This window comes from Empidonax traillii, unplaced genomic scaffold (genome assembly GCF_003031625.1).
Source record: "Empidonax traillii isolate 1590-97213 ecotype Southwest subspecies unplaced genomic scaffold, ASM303162v1 scaffold148:size1803964, whole genome shotgun sequence".
Classification (NCBI taxonomy): Eukaryota; Metazoa; Chordata; class Aves; order Passeriformes; family Tyrannidae; genus Empidonax; species Empidonax traillii.
In genome coordinates, this window is record NW_020955341.1 from 383,544 (window position 1) to 404,225 (window position 20,682).

At 46.6% G+C, this 20,682-nt stretch overlaps 2 protein-coding genes across 7 annotated transcripts in view; one reads left to right on the top strand and one right to left on the bottom strand.

The window, feature by feature from the left end:
• Positions 1-6,573: 6,573 nt before the first annotated feature.
• ADM (adrenomedullin) lies at positions 6,574-8,641 on the bottom strand. Of its 2 annotated transcripts, none has more exons than XM_027884545.1 (4): positions 8,537-8,641; positions 7,834-7,944; positions 7,391-7,531; positions 6,574-6,914 (listed from the first exon to the last, which is right to left on the bottom strand). In XM_027884545.1, exons 2-4 carry the CDS (start codon positions 7,929-7,931, stop codon positions 6,605-6,607), a joined length of 549 nt encoding a protein of 182 aa, XP_027740346.1. In that variant the 5' UTR covers positions 7,932-7,944; positions 8,537-8,641; the 3' UTR covers positions 6,574-6,604. The 2 variants fall into 2 exon arrangements, with proteins under 2 accessions (XP_027740346.1, XP_027740345.1); XM_027884544.1 differs by having other exon boundaries at positions 6,574-6,917.
• Positions 8,642-14,476: 5,835 nt separating this feature from the next.
• SBF2 (SET binding factor 2) overlaps positions 14,477-20,682 on the top strand; it is a 254,794-nt gene continuing 248,588 nt past the window's right edge. For 3 of the 5 annotated variants that reach the window (XM_027884515.1, XM_027884518.1, XM_027884516.1), the window contains exon 1: positions 14,482-14,659. In XM_027884515.1, coding sequence (XP_027740316.1) covers positions 14,605-14,659 — 55 coding nt within the window. In that variant the 5' untranslated portion in view covers positions 14,482-14,604. Of the gene's footprint in view, positions 14,660-20,682 lie in introns of all 5 variants that reach the window. The other 2 variants (XM_027884520.1, XM_027884519.1) reach the window with 2 other exon arrangements.

A 20,682-nucleotide genomic window follows, 5' to 3' on the forward strand; every position in this document is an offset into this window, starting at 1 on the left:
CCGGATTATTGGGGTGAGAGGATGTGAATTATCGCTCCGCAAATCACCTCTGTAGGACTCGCTTCTTTGTGCATATCTTTCTGTATCCTTCATTAAACAGATACTGACTGCCTCGTGCAAATATCATCACAATGTGCTAGTGTGTGCACCCTGATGGATGCAGGAGCTCTGACTGCCAATCTCTGCTGTGAGCTGTGCAACCACTCACTCTGATTTGAGTTGTCAGGATACATCCTTTTCTGATGCTCCAAAATAGGTAGTGAGACTTTTTTTGAAACATAAAGAGAAGAAAGAGAGGAGGAAGGAAATGCTACTGGATGAAGTCTTAGGGTTTAAAACACTTCACAAAGCCCTACTGCATTAAATAAAAAATGAAGTCTGGGTTTTGGACAAGAACACTGGAAGTTTCTGGGATTCCATCCCTACTCACGAACACATTTAGTGACGCACTTGACACATGTATGTTTGTTGAAGTTGTCATTGCCAGCAGCACCACATCCACTTAAGAGCTGCAGCAATAAGCATACATTGCTGAACTCATTTCAGATTGAACTGAGAGTCTGGATCTGAGTTACTTCTTTTTGACGCAGATCCCATCCCTTACTTCTATCTTTTGGTAGTTTCTTCAGTGTTCAAAACCAGAAATTTTGAATAAGTGAAGTATAAAGCAAAATTTACAATACAATCTTTTGGTATAAAAATAGACATGTTTTTGAAAGAAAGCTGGGGCTTAGATTTTCTTCCTGCTGAAGTCAGTAGAAGTTTTGTTTCAATTATATGGGATCAGTCTCAGGCCTGGGATTTGGTGTTGAGATTCCTATCTGGTTCACCAGTTCATCACACCAGAATGCCTGATGTCTGTAGGCAGTAAGGAGACTAATGATATATGCCAGTTGCATATTTTTCATGTTGTTTATCAATAAAGGGCCAGACTGTGAATGTGTTCCTTACGCAGAACGAGATGCAGAGCTGCACAGCCTCGGGAAAAAAAATGACTTTGAAAAAGTGACTTTAAAATCCATCACTTTTTCCTTGTCTCTAAAAAGAGCAAACTTACTTTACAAGGTGCAGCTGTCTTCTTCCAGCGTGCAGCCTCACATCTGAGATCTAGGGCACTCATACACATACAAGTGTGGTGGCCCAGATCTGAGAGTTGGCTGCTTTCTAGAAGAGAGCCACGACAGACTCGGGTCACGTAGGGGGAAGTGAGGAACCCACACACCCTCCTGTCCTCTGCTGTGACAGCGCTGGGATGAACTGCACGGTGCCCTTTTAGTCTGAGTGATTCAGTCTCGTGGTAACCCCCGTTACAGCAACCACCTATTCAAAGGACAATAAGCATGTTTGTTTGATGAACTGCGTGGTTTGCTCCTGAACTAACAGATAAGGTCCGGTTTGTTTGTTCTGCCGTTTCTGCCAACACTACTGGACATCAGAGATTAAGACCCAGACACTTGTTTGTTTATTTTTACACTATGCAAAGTATGAAGAAAATATAAACCTTTTAATAATTGATGGAAAAGTTGCACATTGTTCGCAAGAAGTGACAATTGACTGAAAGTATTGGAAAAATATTTATTTTGCAAACCTATCCCGAGAGTCAGAATTTATTACAAAATATGCGCCTTCAGTGGGTTGATCTTTCCTGTCTTTGGAAAACCCCAGGATTTTGTAAGTGGATGAGAGACAGAGACTCAAGGAGGTCTAGTTAAATGTTTTGTAGAAGTTATCACTGAATCAAAAAAAGTCAAAAGATTTCATTTGGCCTCCTCATTGCTATTGCATTTGCAAGGAATGTTGCAGGCAAAACACTCCAGTCTTATCAAATCATTAACATTGATTCTAGTCTTAATGGGACCATTTGTTTTTCATTTGGAGACATTATCAAGCATTTTGACTGGTGTATATAGCTTGTAGTAAAAAGGCTGTTACATAGCAAAGTTCTTTACCTCATGAAAAACTTATGCTCCTTCTCCTCATGAAGGATACATGGCCTCACTCCAAAGAATTAAGTATTTTAAAATTAAAACAATTTCAAAGCTGACACAAATTATTTGGTGAAAAGTAAACAACTGTTCTTTAAAAAATGTTTGGATAATAAAAGCAAACTCTTGTGAACGCAGTAAACAAATTTTAGTTAGGCATAATTGGATTAGTTATTGGTTGTACTCATTCGTGCTGGAATTTTTCCTCCTGATGCCTGTGTGCTCTACACTGCTTAAGTATGATGTGAGATAATATGAAACGGTGTATTGACGGCACAAGGAAACTATTTGGATGGCTGTCTGGAGTTGCCATTATTGGCTTTAATTATGACTTGCTGTCCTTTGGGTACTAAATGAGCCAGAAAGGGCTTCATATGTGCCAAAGTATTCATTAGTATTCCCCTTTCTGTCATTGTACTTGCAGAAAAAGTTTTTTTCTGGCACCTGACTGCAGTTCTTCTTAGCATGGCCCAAGATGCTTTGCAGATTTTGATAATCATCTGAAAGCACACCAGCGTCTCTACTTCTTGGATACAGTAGAAGTTGTTCCTAGGTAACAGTGGCACAACTCTGACCACTTTCTGATGTAACTGGAGAACAAACCCTTTTTGCAGTTGTCCAGTGACACGGCTGCTTAAAATCAGTGTCATGGTACCAAATGGAGGAATAAAAGTAGTTCTTTGTTTCCCTCTTCCTGGTTAGGGGACCTGCACTATGATTTTTGGGAAAGTTCCTGTATATCATCATTTTAGGACCCTTGCCTCAGTTCCGTATAGAATTAATAATGAAACCACAAAAATCTTTCTGAAATAAAAATAGCCTTTGGAATACATTTTGGTAATGAAAAATTGTCTATAGCAAAGTACTTTTTTCTCTGCCATGAGGTGTCTCTTGGGTAGGTACAAAACAAAACAATCACTCACAAAGAATATTCCATGAACTCTTCTGACACTTCACTGTGGAGGCTGTGCTGAGAACGGTGACCACTCCTTTGGCATCTGCTCTCGAACAGACCAGTGCACAAGGATGAACTCCTGCTCCAGTACATATTTACCATTGCAAAACTTAATTTTAATTTAGAACCTTCTTTGAACTGAACTTCAAGTCATATTTTTAGCAGCCTTTGAAATACTGTCCTATGGAACACCAGACTGTTCTTAGAAATGAAGATTTTAACTAAGGTGGTGTATAAACAGATGCTCCTCATTTTGGAGGCATTTGGTGACATCTTCCACTTCTCATCTGTCACATTAGAGCATAAACTGGCCTTTACTGAAGCACACAGCTCTTCTTGAACCTGTAGGACTCCAGGAGAATGCTTACTTCTGTGGGCTGTTTCACAGCCTTGTTCTCCCTGAAACCCAAGATCCTCACACTTCTCAGACTTTTATCTGGTTCATGTAGGGATTTCTCTTTAAGCATTCCTACCCAATATTTTGCTTCTGTGGGATGTTTGTAGTGAAAAGATGATTAGCCAGAGATCTTCAGTATCGTGCCCTGTTCACGCAGGAGGAAAGCTTCCAGCTGGACAGCTTGGGCTGGTGAGGAAATGGATGAGAAGGAAGAATGCTGTCTCGATATATTTTAGCCCTTATAAACCCATTCTCTGAAACCTGGAACTCAGTTGGGATATGGGAAAGCAGTGCAATGGGAAAGAGTCCCTGCCTGCCTGGTCTGTCATCCTCCTCCTGCTTATCTAGCCTAGGTTAGACAGAATATGCTATTTCCAGGGTTTCCTTTCCTGCTCTGTACATTCAAAGAACGTGCCATCTTCCAGGCACAGGGCTCCTCACTACTGTCTGGCATGTCTAGTTCAGCAGTGTTGATCTTTATGCTTTCTGAAACATGGTTTCAGAGACTGGTGGGGGGAATGGGAATTAAAAAAAAAAATCTTTCTTTTCTTTATTTGCTCTTTGTTGTAACTGCAGAGTTTTGCTTCTCCCTACAAGCGCGGCAGGTGGTGCTCTTGGCCCTCCCAAACACAAGCTGAACTTCCTAAATTCCAGTCAGCCAGAATTGTGCCATCCTGCACCAGCTGGCTGGTTTTAGCCCTGTCACATTCAAGGGCGGGATCTTTGAGCTTTGAGTGAAGTGTTTTCTACCAGTGAAGGGGAAAGAAGAGAAAAAAAGGTACTTTAGTAAGAACTGGATGTTGGCAGTAAATGAAGAAAAGGTCAATGAAAACAAATTAGCTAGTTGGCAAGTACATCCTTAATTACCACGCTATAGCCCAGTCCAGCCTTCTGTCCCAAATTTAGATGTGTAACCCATAAGGCAAACACTGTAGCTAATAAATGGAATGGTTCTGTTGAGGTCCTTCCTTGTTGTACTTTAAGTAGCATCCTACTCTCACCTACACATTGTAATGTCCCACTGCAAGCACCCCAAAACTTGTAATGGCGATTATTCCAATGCCAAGGTGTTCTGGGATTTGAGAATAGCCACTTGCTTGTTTCTCAGCTGGTATCTACAATCTGCACTGAAGATCGTGCATTTGCTGTCACCCCTTACATCTTACAAAATCTGGATCAGAAAGGCCATCACCAGCAGGGAAGTAGATTCTCTTCCAGCTGGTAACAAAGAGATGATAATTAAAATTGGCAAGTGTCATTTGCTTTTTTTGTTATTTTGCTTTAATAACATTGCAAGTGGAAAACGTGCCTCTCAAGATTTCAAAATTCTTAGTTGAAAATATTTAAGAAAGGAACTAAAAATAGGCAGTTCTGAGCAGAACTTCAAAGTTTGGGGAGAAAAATTAAGAATATGTGCCAGGTATGTAGTCACTCCATCCTTACTCAAGCTTGTTTGCAGCAGTCTTCCTGCAAAGGCATCCTTGCCAGTTCTTTTGAATTTTTCTTGTAAATATATGTTCCTGAGGCATTTAGTATTAAGTAAAAAAAAAAAAAAAATGGTAAATTCCCTCTTCATTTATTCTAGCAGCGTTTAGTTCTACTGTCCCCCAGTCCTCTCCTGTGTATGTTAACTGTGCTCAGAGATGTGGTAAAATAGGGGAAATTGCATGTTTCACCCCTGAAGGCATTGAAATACACTTGGTTTTAGGCTTGTTTTCTTGGAGTGCAAGGAGTACTTACCAGTAGATGGTGCTGTTGGTGCATTAATAAGGTTCAGTTTCACATGTTTTCTGGTCTGTGGTTGGAATTTGTTTAAAAAAAATAGAGAACAAAACGAAACCCAAAAAAAAAAAAAAAAAAAGGAAAAAAAGAACAAAACAACAAAATCCCCAATGCTAAGCTTTTATCCAAAATGTTCTCCCCGCACTGAACCGGTCACCGTTTAACTTTAACCTGAACTGTGGCCCAGGAAATCCTTCAACATAAATAACCTTGGAAGCTGCCATGACCATTTTTGGAACGTGCTGCCTCAATAAATCTGTTACTTTGTTGTGCAATGTTGAAGTGTGCAGTTGTTTCTCTGATTAATTAGGGCAAAAAATAAACTTGCACGATCAATCCAAGCTGTGACACATTTCAGCCCTGGCTGGAACATGTGGGCAGAAAAGAGCCCTCTCGGCAGACCCGCCCCAGGTTTTAGGATGCATGCTGGTTTGGAGTTTACTCCGTTTGATGAGATAAGGTGGCTGCCAACAAAGTCCACAGTGAAGAGTTTTGGTCTGTCCCAGAACTGCCACGCTAGGTTAGCACGGGTAGGACTGAACACAGTAAGAAATGATTCATCTTGACCACTGCCCCCACTAAAGACAACATAACAGAACCGTTTTATGTAATTGTGTTTATTTTATTTCACATATTACCCATGGAGAACAGCTGATACATTCTCTACATCTTTCACCAGTCTGGAATGCAAGATAAAAAAAGGTATGGAAAAAGAGTTTAACGTTTGACATTCACGATATGAAAAATAGAGGGGATACAATGTTTTAAAATGCCCTTATGCAATATATATATATATATATATATATATAAAACGTATAAAAATAAAATATATTTTTCAAAAAAAAGGTACAAACATGACATGACACAGAACAACCTTAAATACCGATACATATCTCATGATCCACACACACCGCACTTATAATTAACAAAAACCACGTACAATTGCACTTTTCCTCTCTGTGACGTTCAAGTATATCGCAGTCCCCGCAGGGACTAGTGAGTGTCCGATTCCCTGCCGGGTGCAGATAACGCAGAGGGTAGAGCAGATGTGGGCGGCCTGTCCTTGCCCAGAGCTGACGGGCACCCTCAAACTCGCGAAGGCAGAGGGCGAGGCCGGGGCCAGTGGCCCGCCAGCGGGTCCCCCCTGGGCGGCGGGGCTCCCCTGAGCATCCCCTCCTCGGGGCAGCGCTCGGGAGGGACTGCCCGGCGCCGCGGGTGCAGCGGCGGGCGGGGGGCGGCTCGGCGGCGCCTTCCAGCCCTGGGCGGCGGGTGTGGGAGCCGGGGGGCCTCGCCCGGGGAGGGTGGGAGCGGGCGGCGTGCGGGGGGCGCAGCCCCAGCGGGCCCGGCCCTTCACAGCTCCCCCGCGGAGGGCGCGCCGGGTCCCGCCGGGTCCCGCCCGGGCGGGCGCTCTGCGCGGGTCCTGCCGGATCTCAGTCCGCGCCTCAGTCCATCCGTCGGGGCGACCTCGGCCGGGGCGTGCGGCGCTCACACCTCCAGGACGGGGTCGAGGGGCTGCGCCCGGTGCGTCCGTGGGCGCCGCCCGGCTCGGGGGGAGCGCGCTGGGCTGCGGCGCTCGGGCAGGGACCGCCGCCGCCGACCGTAGCCCTGAGGGCTGATCTTGTTGGGGGGAGCGGTGTCGTCCTTATCCTTATTGCCGGTCGTCCTGTGGATCTCGTCGACCAGCCTCTGCACTGTGCACGTCCCGAAGCGGCACCCCATGCGGATGGCTTGGAAGTGGGGGAATCTGTTAATGCTCTGGCGGTAGCGCTTGACGCGGATGTGAGCATCCTCCCGGCTGCTGCGAGGCAGGAAGAGAGAGAACGGGCATGAGAACAGCGCAGTGGGGCCCCGGAGGAGGGGACCCGGCGGGCGCGGGAAGGGGACGGGAGAGCAGGGAACCCCCCAGGCTGGAGACGGGCTTGTCCCGAAGGTGCCCAAGTGCCTCCCACCACCCCCGGCTCTGCCCTCCGCCGAGCTGCCCATGAGGGGAGAGGCCCCGCCGGTTTATGGCTATTACTTTATCTATGGATCCAGAGCTCAAGTTACTATTTATATCTGACGTTCGCAGTAAAGGCGCTACTATCTCCCGCCAGCTAAAACGCGCGGGGAAAGGGAGGCGGGAGGCTGCTTTCAGCGCGATGTGCAGCCCGGGCAGGACCTGCCTCCGGGTCTGGGGGAACTTATATCGACAATAACCCGAAACACCCGGAAACGACGACCCTTAAACTTTCCACCGCCTCGAGCAAGTGACCAGAAAGCGCTGGAATTTACCTGGGATGCGAGACTCGGGGATCCTCCTTCACGTCCTGGGTCCGCACGAGAGGCAGCACGTCGGCGGCTGCCCCCAGCCCTCGGAGCACGCCCGCAGGCTTCACGTCCCGCTTGGCTCGGCTCAGTGCCCATTTCGTCCATCTGAAAGGAGCACAAGGGAAGAGGACAGCCTGTTAGCGCAAGCCTGCAGGGCGGGAGCCAAACCAAATAGATTCGAGGGGCGAAAATCTTTGCCAGCGCCGAGATTTTTTCCATTTTTTTTTTTTTTTTTTTTTTTTTTTAAATTTTTCTCCCAGTGTTTCCTCAAAGTGCATGAGGCCTTCAAGGAGCTATGCAATTCCCATAGGGAGTCCGGTCCCTCTGATCGCGGCCGGAGCCCGGCGCGGGGGCGCGGAGGCTCCGCAGCACTGGGCGCTGGCAGGAGAGCGCGTTCCGATACTCACTTTCTTTTGAACTCTGTCGCTACGTCCACCCTTGCAGCATCCACCCCGAAGAAGGTCACAGAACCGAGATAGAGCAGAGCGACGTGAACTAGTTTCATTCTGGCTGGGCTCCTGGTGGAGGGAAAAGAGAAGAACCGTAAGCATGCTTGCTAATAAAAGTCAAGTAAGGACTGTCCTTTAGTTCTGGTGATTCCACAGAGCTCCTTTCCCCGCAGAGCCCCCAGGCTACTGGGGACTTTGTGTCTGATACGAACCAGAAGCTAATATTTGCTCAACAACTTATCACAGAGTAAATAACAGAGCCTCCAAAGTTTACGTTTGTCGAGCGTTTTTACTTGCAGAGGCAGCTGAAAACCAGCAGGATTTCCAGAGTACCCCCAGCGGCTTGCACTAGGATTTAGCAAACCCATGAGTTTAGAGAGCTGGCTATCGGACGCATCGTTTCCAAACTCCAGCAAGTGTTTTGCTGCCTGGAAGTTTGTCCCCCGATAGCTCCTCTTCCCACTTCACATGCAGAACCAGCTAGTTCTGGATCTTACGTTGTAAACTGAAGCTGATGCCAAGAGCCAGTGCAAGACTCCACAGCATAACTCCAAGCTCTTCAAAACAGTCCAGATTTAGTAGATTCTTACTTCCTCTCCACCTCCCCTGAATCTTTTTGTTGTTGTTGTTGTTAAGGAGGGGGGAAAAAAATAGCTCTTACCTGACAGTGAGGATAATCCACTGAGACAAATGTTTTTGTAGTAGCGATCCGAGCTTGCAGGGTTTCCTGAGGAGCGAGAACTCCTCCTTTGTGTGTCTGAAGTAACCACTGCCGAGCTGCGCTCCACCGCTCCCTCTTATAGAGCAGCGCGGGGGAAGTGGGTGGACCTTGGCGTGGCTGGGCGATTTTTCTTTGACACTTACCCCCACCCCCACATTTCAAGCCCTCCTTAAGCATTCTAGCCTGGATTGGGGGCAACATATACTAGGGTAAAAATAAGAGGATTATTTAAAATTATCTTAAACAACCCTCTTGGTATTTTGTTAATTATAACGGCAGCTTTTAGGTGTGGATTCCGAGTAATGGCATAACTTGCAAAATCTGATAAGCCCCCTCAGTCTGTTTTACCGGGAACAGGCTTTGTAACTGCTGATATATAATTATATTTACACGGTCTGTAGCATAATTTCTCATTCTAGACATCTTAACTTCAGGTGGGTGGAAGCAGGGGAGTGGGAACCAGATTCGATGCATTTCAAAATCCACAAAAATCCATCAAATACCAAAGTTCCAAAAATAAACCCATATTTGGACAACGTGAATTATAATGAGTAACTGTAATGAGCGCCAGCCTTCTTTACATAATTAAGGAATATCAGACATCATTAATATTTATGACCCAGCTTGGGTGCATGTTTTATCTAACAAAATCTATTTGATTTATTTGATCGATTCAAATAAATCACAATTCAAATGGTTTTGGAAGATGAAGGTTAGAGCCCAGTTCTGTACCTTGGAACAGAGGAGGCGGTATTGCTTTGGGGCAAACATAGGGTCACTGAAACGTCTGGGATTAGGGGCGCCGGGAAGACCCGTCGTGCCTTGTGCTATTCCCAAACCTTCACAGACGTGAATGCGCTTACTTCCCCAGACATCAAGCTAAACCAGCTCAGGATCAGGGTCTCTAACAGCATTCTCCTGGCTGGCCAGCAGCAAACCCTCAGTCAGATCACCTTGTTGTTTGGGGTTTTTTTTACAGTCTTTAGAGTCTTTGCTCCATGACGCTTCAGAAATGGAGAAGTCTGGCTTCGCAGGGGGTGCTGGAAGCCATCGCCAGATGGACCGTGTCTCTGCTTGCTTGTCACAATGCAAATTCGGCGGGACCGAGCGAAATGCCTCGGGAGATCTGTGCCCTGGGGCGTCAAGGTCCGTTCCCAGCGAGAGACACTCGGGAGGAAGGAATGAGCCGGTGAGAGGTTTCTCTCACACAAAACCACTTAGTTTTGCCCCAAGCAAAGTGTTTCAAAAATCAGGTGAGTATGTGCTGGTGACTCTGCCTTTCTAGATAACCACGATGGATAGCAACACCCTGGAGAGGTATGTGCAGGGGAATGACGGAAACTTTCCTGTGCGCGGCTGACTCGGTCTAAGGTGCTCTCTCCCTCCCCCCCGCTCTCCAGCAGCGTCCAGGCACCTGGAGGCTTCTGTCTCCGGCATCTACCTGTGCGGGTCAGGCTGGCCCGGCAGCCGCCACCCCGCCGTCCCTCGCACGCTCCCAGCACTGCCTGTCGCTGCTTCCCATCGCATCCCCCGGCCGGCCGGAGCGCGGGGCGGGACCGGCGGCTGCTCCAGAGCGCCAGGACCGCCGGGGCAGCGCGGGGGGCAGCGCCGGGGCTCCCCCGCGTCCCGCCCGCCCGCCGGCTCGGGCAGCTCCGCGGAGCCGCAGCCCCCCGTGCTCCGGAGCAGGAACGCTCAGAGCGAGAGGCTTGGGCTGGAAACTCAGGGGGGAAGGAGTGGGAAAATAGGTGGTGCAGAACGGGACCGTGTCATAACCAGAGCTGCACGACTGCATCAGCCCGCGATGGCTGGGTTTGAGAGACCTCATGAGAGGCAGCTCAGGCTCGAGCGAGTTCAAGCGTTTCCTTGATCAGCAGAAGTCGAAACTGAATCTAACTTTTTCCGAATGGGAAGGCAGGATTTGGTGTGATAAGCATTGCTTTGACTCAAATTAAGTCTCATGTTCCAGTAAAAAAAAAAAAAAAATCACACATTTCCTCAAATGCTGGAAAATCCCTCCTTGTCTAAACGGGAAGTGTATTTTCTATACTCTTAGCCAAACAATGCAGAAAGAATCCTACACTGGTTTAGAAATAGTAATAACAGTAGTAACACAACTCACGTGTGACTTCCATATTGACTATATCTCATCTCACTGATGGAAATCAGCTCGTTCAAATTCATGAGGTACCAAACTGTGGCACATAAATTATCAGTTTCTGGCTGCTGTGATTTGTGAGTTTCAGAAGGTAAAGCTGGTTCAAATCTGACACAAAACATTATGTTCTTTGTTCAGATGCTCATTTTGTTCTTCCTAAGAACTTGCATTACCATGCAGTTTGGAAATGAGCAACAGTCACAGAATTTGTACTATGAGGTAACAGTGATCACTTCTAAAAATATATATAATAGATAGTGAGTTATTTCCATTTTGAAAAAAAAAGTTAAATGCAATGTTGCATTCCATGGAAATATTCACAAACTATCATTCTGAGGCAATGCCACATAATTCAGCAAGACTGGGCTCTGATCTGAAGTGTAGGGTCTCCTCTGGATGCTGCCTCATCCATTGCGGGAAAGTTGGCCTGGAGGAACATCCAGCTCTTGTACTTGTTTACTTGGGTGTGTCTTTGAACCTCTCAGTGTTGCCATATGTACAGAAGACTTTACAACATGTATCTCTTCTGGCAGGGAGATTGTGATGATTAGTTGCTATTTATAGAGCATTTTATTCAGGCTGAGATTTATTCCAAAAGAAAAGGTCTAAAATCTGTAGGTATCGATGGGGAATCAGTTTGAGGCAAATGTTTTGTGCTGATTATGGAAGAAAGTTGTTTGAAGCCAGTGGAAGTGCCTTCACTTTGGGTTTAAACAAATTTACTGAATTCACATGCCAGAGACTTGATTGTATTTCAGGCTGTATGAAATCAGCAGAAAGATAACACTAACAGAAGAATGGCCCCCTGTGAAGGATATAAAACCTCAGTCAAGCTCCACGCAGAGAAGCCTCACTGTTAGTGCCTGCACTAAGCCTGTTTTGTCTGTGCCGAGGGCACAGCATCAAGGAGCAGTTTCTGGCAGTCCCATTGGAAGTAGTTTTGGTGAGCCTTATGTCTGATAGGATTGAGTACACAAAACAAAGCCTCCTAAATGAGGGTGGGAAAACCTATTCAGGATCATGGGTGCTTGCCTGTTCTGACATGAGGTGAGGTGACTGGATTAAGAGTCTGCAGCAGAGCGTGACTTTTATATTTCCTGAAGGAGGAGTTGTAGAAGGTATTGTGAACCTTCACAACTTGTTGTTGGTAAGTGCACAGTTTGAGTGTGGCAACATTGTCCCTTGAGTGCTTTCTGACTCTTGGGGAGGCTGCAGCCCCACAGTTCTTCCCCTGGGGTAAGTGTATGGCTGCTTACTGGGTGCTTCCAGGCCTTGGTGACCTCTCAGGGTGGATGGTCTGTGAGCCCCTGGCTCACATAGGGAATTATGTTTTCTATGTTTGGATGAGTGTCCAGTTTATTTTGCATTAGGCTTTAGGTGAAAAAATACTGTATCTGTTCCACTTCATCATTTGTCCCATAAGAACATAAGATTGCTCTATACTGAAGGGGAGTTGCTCAGACAAGTTGTGGCTGTCCCATCCCTGGAAGTGTTCAAGGCCAGGCTGGATGGGGCTTTAAGTAACCTGGTGTAGTGAAAGGTGTCCCTGCCCATGGCAGGAGGTTGGAACAAGAGGATCTTTAAGGTCCCTTCTGACCTGAAATCACATTTCATGTGATTCTATGAAATAAATGAGCTCAACTGAACTTTCTATTTCTTATTTAAGATGCACCACCTCTTATGACAGGATTTATAAACTTTGGCTGTATCGGTCTAGGTGGAAGAAGGAGCAAGGCTGTAAAGTGGGCACAAGCAGTATTGGGGAATCAGTAAGTAAACATCTTCCTCTTGAACCAGCATTTGTAAATGCTCTGGGAAAGATGTGAGCTATGAGGCATTATTCTCCTGCTAGAGGTGCTGTGTTTAAAGAGCAGTGAGACAACTATGGAGAGTTTTTATGACATATTGAATCTTTTTATGAATGCAGATATGATAACCCTAAGGTCCCATTTCAGCTCCAAATTAAACTTTTCCTCCAGGTTTAGCTGTACAGAACATTATCCCTCACTTTTTAAACTGTTTCATGTCCTGCAACCAAAATGCCTATGCATGATTTAACAAAGGTATTCTGAACTCCTGCCTAGTCTGACTCCACAGAGTGCAGCTCTTCTTCAGAAAGTGGAGTCAATCTTTTCAATGCATATATTATCCATTTTTCTTTACTCCTAAAATTAACAAGCAAATATTTCAAGATTACATCTTTAAGCAAATATATCAAGATTAGATCTTTATACATGTCATTTGCTTCAAAACAGCTATGCTACGAAGTTGATTGCTCCAAGGAGATGCCAACCACTTCGCTCTGCCGGGAAGGCTCAAGCGGGAATACTGCTGGATTGTCAAAGTTTACCAACCAGTTTGCATCTGGCTTATCAGCAAGACACTGCATCTGTGTGTCCCAGCTAAGAGGCGTAAGACTTGCGTGTTTGAAACAGAAATGTCTCAGACCACTAATGACTGCCTGCTGGGTCCCTCGTCATGATGAGTGGCCAGGAGTAAATCCAATGAGTTTGCTGCAGTTCCACATGCATCCCGGTACCCACGGCTGCTGCAGCTCCTCACTGCAGTGCAACAGATGTCCTTAGGGCTGTTCGTTCTCTCTGTGCTGTCAAACGGGACATACATGGGAGCTCATCAGAACGTTTTTGCAGACTCCACCAGCTACCCAAACGCTGTGCTGTCAGACATCACGTTCGTTCATCACCAGCATCTCTGCCACCGCTGGCAGAGCCCACTGGGCTTTCGAGGTCGACAGTCCCAAAGGTGTCGGCCTGGTCCGTGCATTGTAAACAGCAACGCGGCACCTCCGGCGCTGCCACCGCCCGTGCCCAGCAGCATGGCCGGGACCAGGCGGGTCAGGCGGAGGCACCGCCGGGCTCATCCCTCGCCTGAGATCCGCGTGGGGCGGGCCGAGTCCGGGGCAGCGGAGCCGGGCCGGGCAGCAAAGCCCCCTCCGGGGCCGCGGCCGCTGCTGTGAGGCGAGGCCGGGCCGAGACCCTCCCTGTCCCTCGGCACCGCCACAGAGCCCGGCCGAGCCGCGACACGGCTCCCCCCGCGGCGGCACGTCCCGCACATCCCGGACGAAACGTAAACAGGAAACATCCTGGAAGGGCAAGTCCCGGTTCCCGAGGCCGGGATAGCGGGGATGTCCCGAGCTCGCATTAGCTGGGTTCCCTTTCCGCGGAGCCTCGGCGGGGGCGATGCCCGGCCCCGGCGGCTCCTCTCGGGAGCGCTGAGGTGCGGTCCTGCCCAGGCACCCGGCTCTGCCCGGGCGTGCGGAGCGCTCGGCCCCGCCGCGTTTGTCTTCAGTCCCGGGGAGCGCAGCCCGGCCCCGCCGCCCCCCGGGCGGGCACCGCGCAGGGCGCTGCCGGCACACAAAGCCCACCGCGGGCGGGGCGCGGACCTCCCCCCCCCGCCCTCCCCGCCCGCGGGGGGCTGCGAAGGGAGGCACTGGCGCTGGCACCGGTTCGTGCCAGGGCAGCGGGCGGCCCGGGATAGCGGCACAGCTCGGGATAGCGGCACAGCCCAGGAAAACGGGAGCTCGGGAGAGCCTGGGACAGCCCGGGACAGCCCGGGATAGCGGGATCTCGGGAACGCCCGGGACAGCCCGGGATAGCGGGATCTCGGGAGCGCCCGGGACATCGCGGCCGGGCCGCCCCAGCCCCCGCCCAGCCCGCGGGGTCACGGCGAGCGGTCCGGGCGGCGCGCAGGCGCACGGCGCGCCCGCGCCTCCAACATGGCTGAGGTGGTGCCGCTCCTCCTGCGGCGGGCGCGGAGCGGAGGATGCTGAGCCCGCCCGGAGCCGGAGCCGCAGCCGCAGGGGTGGTGAGGCCGAGGCGCGCCCCGCGCAGCCATGGCCAGGCTGGCCGACTACTTCATCGTGGTGGGCTATGACCACGAGAAGACAGGTAGGTGTGGCTGCGCGCAGCGCTGCCCCGCCGCGCCTGGCCGCTCCCCCCTGCCCCGCGCTCCTGCCCGGCCCCGGCCCCCGCCCGCCTCCGGCCGGGCCGCGGGAGGAGGAGACTGCGGCGCTCACGGAGCGCGTCCGGCCGCGGGAGGAGGGGGCGAGGGCAGCGGGGCCAGGGCAGGGTTAATGCCCCGTTCCCGAGGCGGAGCGGGGCCGGTGGGGGGAGCGGAGGGGCTCTCGCACCGCCCGGCCGGGGCGCCCCCCGGCCCTGCCCCGCCGGCAGCGGCGGCGGGTCCGTCCCCAGAGCGCGGGCAGGTTACATCGGTCCCCACCGGTGCCCCGGGGCTGAGCCGCGGCTCCTGGGAGAACAAAGGCCGGGGGGCCCGGGGAGCAGCGGGGTGTTTGCCCCGTCCCATTGATCATCTGCCGCCTGTTGAGCTGTGCCGCGGGAACCCCGGGGAGGCTCTCGGGAATGGCTCCCCGGGAATGGCTGCTTTTCCTTGCGGCCCGGGATGCGTTCTGTCTGCTCGGGGGGAAAGGGAAGTGGTGTTATCGGCTGTCGCTTTGTGGGGAAAGAGAGAGTGGTTTGTGTTACGTAACTGCCCGTTGTGATACCAGAAAGACCTTAAATCAGTGCGCGAACTGATTCGAAAATGAAGTGATTGTAAAGTGGTTTGCGCTTGTCCGGGTGTTTCAGAGTGATCCTTTGAATGTATGTTGTTAATAAACAATATTTTAAACAGTTGAATGTCCCCTAATTTATTTATCTGTGCATAAACCAAGCAACACTCAAGTTCGTTACTGGGAGTAGTTCTTTGAAGTAGCAATTGCGTGTAATCTTTATTTGTTCATTCTAAAAGCATAGCTAATAAACTCGGACTAAGAATTATTTTTCTTTTAAAGGAATATAATTTTTAGAGAAACCGTTGTACCTATGTGTTTAAAGATACAGTGTCTTACAAAGCTCTACTAAGGGTCTCTAGGATTTTACTATACTGGTATTATTATTGCTTTAATTGTGACCTGGTTCTCCCTCCTGCCCCATTTGGTAAAGTAGAGAGCCCAAATCAAAACAAAGAAGCAACCAAAAAATCCAGGTGTGCTTTTAAGAAGCAAAGGCAAGTAGGCTGTTTACTTCAAGGGTATGATCAATCTGACGTAGCCAGTATTTGAAATAAAATTACAGATTGCATTGGAAAACTTTATATTTGTAAAATGTCTTCATCTGTAGGTTTAAGTATGTGTTTAACTTCCTGTACATAAATTGTCTTGTGAAGGTTAGTAGAATTGCTTGCATGGATGAAATTGAGCAGATTCAGAAATAAATCCAAAACCTTAATTTGAAAAGGTCATGCCCAGAAAGTAACTATTTAGACTTCGTTATTTAAATTACTTGTTGCTACTTTAATGTTTCATAATAAAAATTCTTGAAGGAACAACATTCTGTTGAAGACTAGGCATGCATTGTTTTCCAAATTCCTTTACCCCCACATGCAATCCCATAATACATAGAGTACTGACCTTTATTTTTCTTATAAAATAGTAGTTTCTTGCTGCATTTATTATGCTTCCTTCCATATGAAAAGCATGGACAAACATTTCTAGGATTGTAGACTTACTGCTCTTGAAGCTTTTGTATTTTTAAGTATGTTCTCTTCCTCTTTTTTTTAATCTTCAGCAACATTCTGGCTTGGATTTAATGTGTTTGATTTTAAAGTTGAGTATAATTACATTTTATAGTGTTGTGGTTTTTTTTCAGGCATAATCTGTGGAGTAGCTTTGCGCAAACAAGCAAACAAAAATCCTGTCATCTTCCCCCTTTCTCCCAACCTGTATGTCAGCAGCAGTTGGGATAATGTGTGCTTGTGGTTAGTAGGGAAGGAGGTTTATGGTCGTGACTCCCAGAAAAGCCCTACTGTGTCTGCAGTGTCTCCATAGGAGCCATCATCTGCTCTGGCTGGTTGTATGGATTTATTTACATGTGCCAATATCTGCAATACCACTGAAAAATGTGGTAAATTTATTGCTTTCCTGTGCAGATTATCTGGCTTTATTCAAAGCCAGTTTGCTATAAATGTCTAAATTGCAGCGTCTGTGCACTTGTGCCATTTAGGAGCAGATTTCTACATTTTTCTTGTTGCGGAACAACTTTGTTATTGAAGTACTGTGAGTTTTTATCCAACATAGTCTTAAGGAAAAGTGAACGGTTTTATTGTCCTCGAATAAACCGAAGAGCTTATCCTTTGGGGCTCAAACATATGAAAGTCCATTCCTGTTCTGGTCTAGGCCTGTGTAAATTGATGTTACAGCAGTCCCAGTGCTGTCATTCCTATTGTGCTAAATCTTCCTTTCATTTTCAGCTTGCTTTAGGATGCTGACCTGTCAAAAAGGCCTTTCTTGCTGAGCGTTTTGCCTGTGTTGCCGTATTATTTTGTTCCTGGGTTACTTTTCTGCTAATTTTTCAAGCAGAGCTGGCTCGCTGGGATGTCAGATGGATGCCGCTGTTGGCATAAGGGATGATCAGGAGCATGCTCGAAGACAGATCAGTCCATCCTGAACTTACATCAGCTTAAGTGGTCCTGGAACCTTGGGCAGCGTTTGTGAGGTGCCTTAGTCTCCTACATGCTCCAGGGAAAGTAGTGGAGGCCTCTGGATAGTTTGCCCAACAGGCAGTTTATTCATGCTTGGCAGGACGCACGGACTCCGCCTGAGCGGAGAATGAGCTGTGCTGGTGACAAATGTCAGTAGAGTTGCAGGCACGTAGGAAGTTGAGGAGTCATTTTGTTGTAATGGATGACCTGATTAGCTCATCATTTTGTGTTTTTCAGGTATATCTGTCTGTATTCCTACTTAACTTTGTCTTTCAGCACGGAACTGAGCTTAGATATATCACAGTTTTAATTGCTGTTGTGTATTTTGAGAACTTGTTCTGAGCCACTTGAAGGAACTGCGGGAGCAGCAGCTTCTGTCAGAACTTCATGTTCATTGTCCTGAGAAACCAGATTAGATAAATCCCCCAAATTTAATAAAACCCCATTTTTTTTGTCCTAATATGAAGGCTTTCAGTCATACACCAAGGTTGATTGCTTTTCTGTGTTTATTTTGCCTTCAGCTGAGCCTTGTCTAGGGTAGATAACCACATTTTCCCCCAACATATCAGCACACTGTAAAACTATTATGTAACTATTATGGCTACAGAAGGCACTTACAGAAGTCTCTGAAGGGAACAAAGGTGCTAGAAAATGTAGGCATTCTGGGTTAACAGCTAGGAGAAATCCCAGAAGGCCTTGCTGTGTATCCATTTTATTTTTTTCATGGATTTTTGAAGTGTGTTTGATGTGCTTCACCAAAACACTCCCATTTAATATGTTTGAATAATGGAATGTGGATGGGATTTAGGAAGAACACAGATGTTTGCAAAGATTGCAGAAGGGCATGAGAAAATGTCTTTTTGTTTTGTTTGGTTTTGGTTTTGCTGGTGTAAGCCCCAGCCATAAATCTCTCCCTAGAATTTACGGATGGTGATGCTTGGAAAAGGTGAAAGAATGTTTTGTGTCTTTCTTAGCTCAGCAGCTGAAAGGTAAGGAGGAAGAAGAGAGGATCCAAACACTAGATTAAGTTGCCCATCCACCCATAGCAGCTTTCCTGTGGGATGCTGTTGAGTACCCAGCAGTTCACAGGGAAAACCTGTGAGGTGGAACAGGATGTTTTCTGTAAGAAGACAGAGGGATGTTTTGTTCTTTCTTATGCATACAGTTGCAATGTGTATGACAGAAGGCTTGCAACAGTATAGCAGTTTTATTTGGCTGTTGTCATAACTGATAAATGCTGGTATAACATGTGTAGGCTCTGTTGTGGTTGTTTCTGTTCTGATTTTTATCAACTTCTTTTCAGGGAAGCCTTTGTTGTCTAACATAGCTTCGTATCATGGTGGATTTTGAAACTAGGCGAGTGATTCTTGATAGAGTGGGAGAGGTTCCTAAATAGAGTTGTCTGGTTCCTTTTTTTTTTTTTTTTTTCCTGTGAGCGGATTTTGCTTGTGGAGAATATAATATCATGAAGATTTTTTGGTGTATTTGTTATATGTTCATAGTTGGGCATTCCTCTGGGCTAGCGTGGAGCAGATGATTTCTTACTGTCTTGTTATGCAACCTCTGTGAAACAGAAAATGTAGAAAAATAAGAGAAAAAAGCTGTTGCTTCCATGAGTTTCTTATCTGTGCTGTGGCTTAGTTTGATTCAAATGCAATCCATGGAAATCTGAAAGGGATTAAAAAACCCAACGAAACTGAAATCCTTCTTATTGTGGCAGGAGGTTCTTGTAGTTGTAATGGGATGAAACATCGAGTGTCATTGCTGTTTGATTCCATTGCAGTGTGGGATCAGGACTGAAGCAGGATACACGTGTGTGCTGATGAGAGGTGACTGTAGCTGGCTGTGGCTGGATGGGGCATGGCTACCTGAAAACTTCCTCAAACAAATTAGTTGCTCTAGTAAATGAAATGATCTCTTCCTACAAACCTCATTCTCTTGCTTTCAGATACAACAGATTCCACAATGCTGTGCTGAAACGAAACGAGAAGAGAGTATTTCCACTGCATGTGGTTTTGTTTGTTTGTGAGGGTTTTTTTGTGGTGGTGTTTATTCGGTTTTTTTTGTTTGGTTGTTGTTGTTGTTGTTTTAAATGAGCTAAGGCTATCTTGAAAGTCTGCTTGGAGGAAACCTCCCTCCCAGTATTTTTTGGTAGGATGTCTTCATAAAAAGGTATTTGAGCAGTTTCTTCTGATACATAATGTTGACTCAAAAAAATGTTGTTATTTTGATTCATGGGTTTGTTTTCATTTTAGAGAAATCTTAAAATCAATATAAGTCATGTACTTTTTCTTTCTATCACGTGAATGAATACAAATTAATATTTCTAAAGAACTTACAGTAACAGCAATAAAAATACATTTTTCAGCCTTTCATTTTAAACCAAGACATTCACAGAGGCTGAATTTTTTCTCTCTGAGTTGTCTTCATTTGTTCTGAAATACAAGGACAGAGACCATGTTGAGGGAACGAACCTTTCATATCTTTTTGACCCAATTGCAGTCAAGGAACTCTCCCCTTTTCTGTCCTGGATTAGCTTTGTGGATTATCTGACAAAAAGACACTTTTCCTGCAATGTGTTCATGGAAAACAGTTTTTTATGCAAGTTTGTTGAGCACTGGCCTTCTATGACCACAAGCATATTTTTCAGTGGAGACACAGTGAGACTGACATTTAATTTCTGCAACGTCACAAACATTATAGTCTTGTCTTATAACAGCGAGGAAGATAATTACACTGCTGTGGTAGTTCACTGACGTGAATTTAAAGTACCAGCCTTCCCAGCTGCTGGTACTTAAAAAATAAAAACCAAAGGAAACTCCACAGTCACTGTGGAATCATTTTTAAAATGTGTAACACTAGATTCACTGTTCAGCCTTGATAAATGTCAGTGAAAGTTGTATCATACAAATATATGCTGGTAAGTAGGAAGCTTTCCTTTGATTCATCTCTCCTTTTACTCCTCCCTGGCAGTAATATGAGACTTTTAAGCTCCTTGCTTACATAGTGAAAAAAAATTATTTCTAGCAATAACACCAGCAGTCTTGATGAGATTAATTTTCTTCCGCTTGGTGTTTGAGAACTGTATTCCAGTTATATGTATTTGTTGAAATAAATTACTCCTTTGGTGTCAGTGGTATATTCTGAAGTCAAGGACAATCCAATTAGTGTTGATTGGGATTTGGCAGCTAAATCCCTGCTCATTGAGCCAAGAACATGCTGGTTATTGCTTATCTGTTAGTGACTAGATAGATAATGATTTCATCTCTCTAGTGTTTACAATTCTCAATTTTCAATCTTCTGCAAGTTGAAAATGCAATCATTGTACACAGTTTGAATTCTTTTTCTTTGTAGTAGTCTTGTGCTAAAGGTGACAAAGTAACTAATCACAAAATTTCCACAAAGCTGGACATGGGTGACAGGCTCTCAGTAC

Bases quoted from the DNA above. Each gene is read 5' to 3' on its own strand.
- ADM (XM_027884544.1), bottom strand. From the start codon at position 7,931: ATGAAACTAGTTCACGTCGCTCTGCTCTATCTCGGTTCTGTGACCTTC. The intron at 7,532-7,833 runs GTGAGTATCGGA...TGCTCCTTTCAG, and splicing joins GCGACAGAGTTCAAAAGAAA to ATGGACGAAATGGGCACTGA. The intron at 6,918-7,390 runs GTAAATTCCAGC...CCTGCCTCGCAG, and splicing joins CCCCGAGTCTCGCATCCCAG to CAGCCGGGAGGATGCTCACA.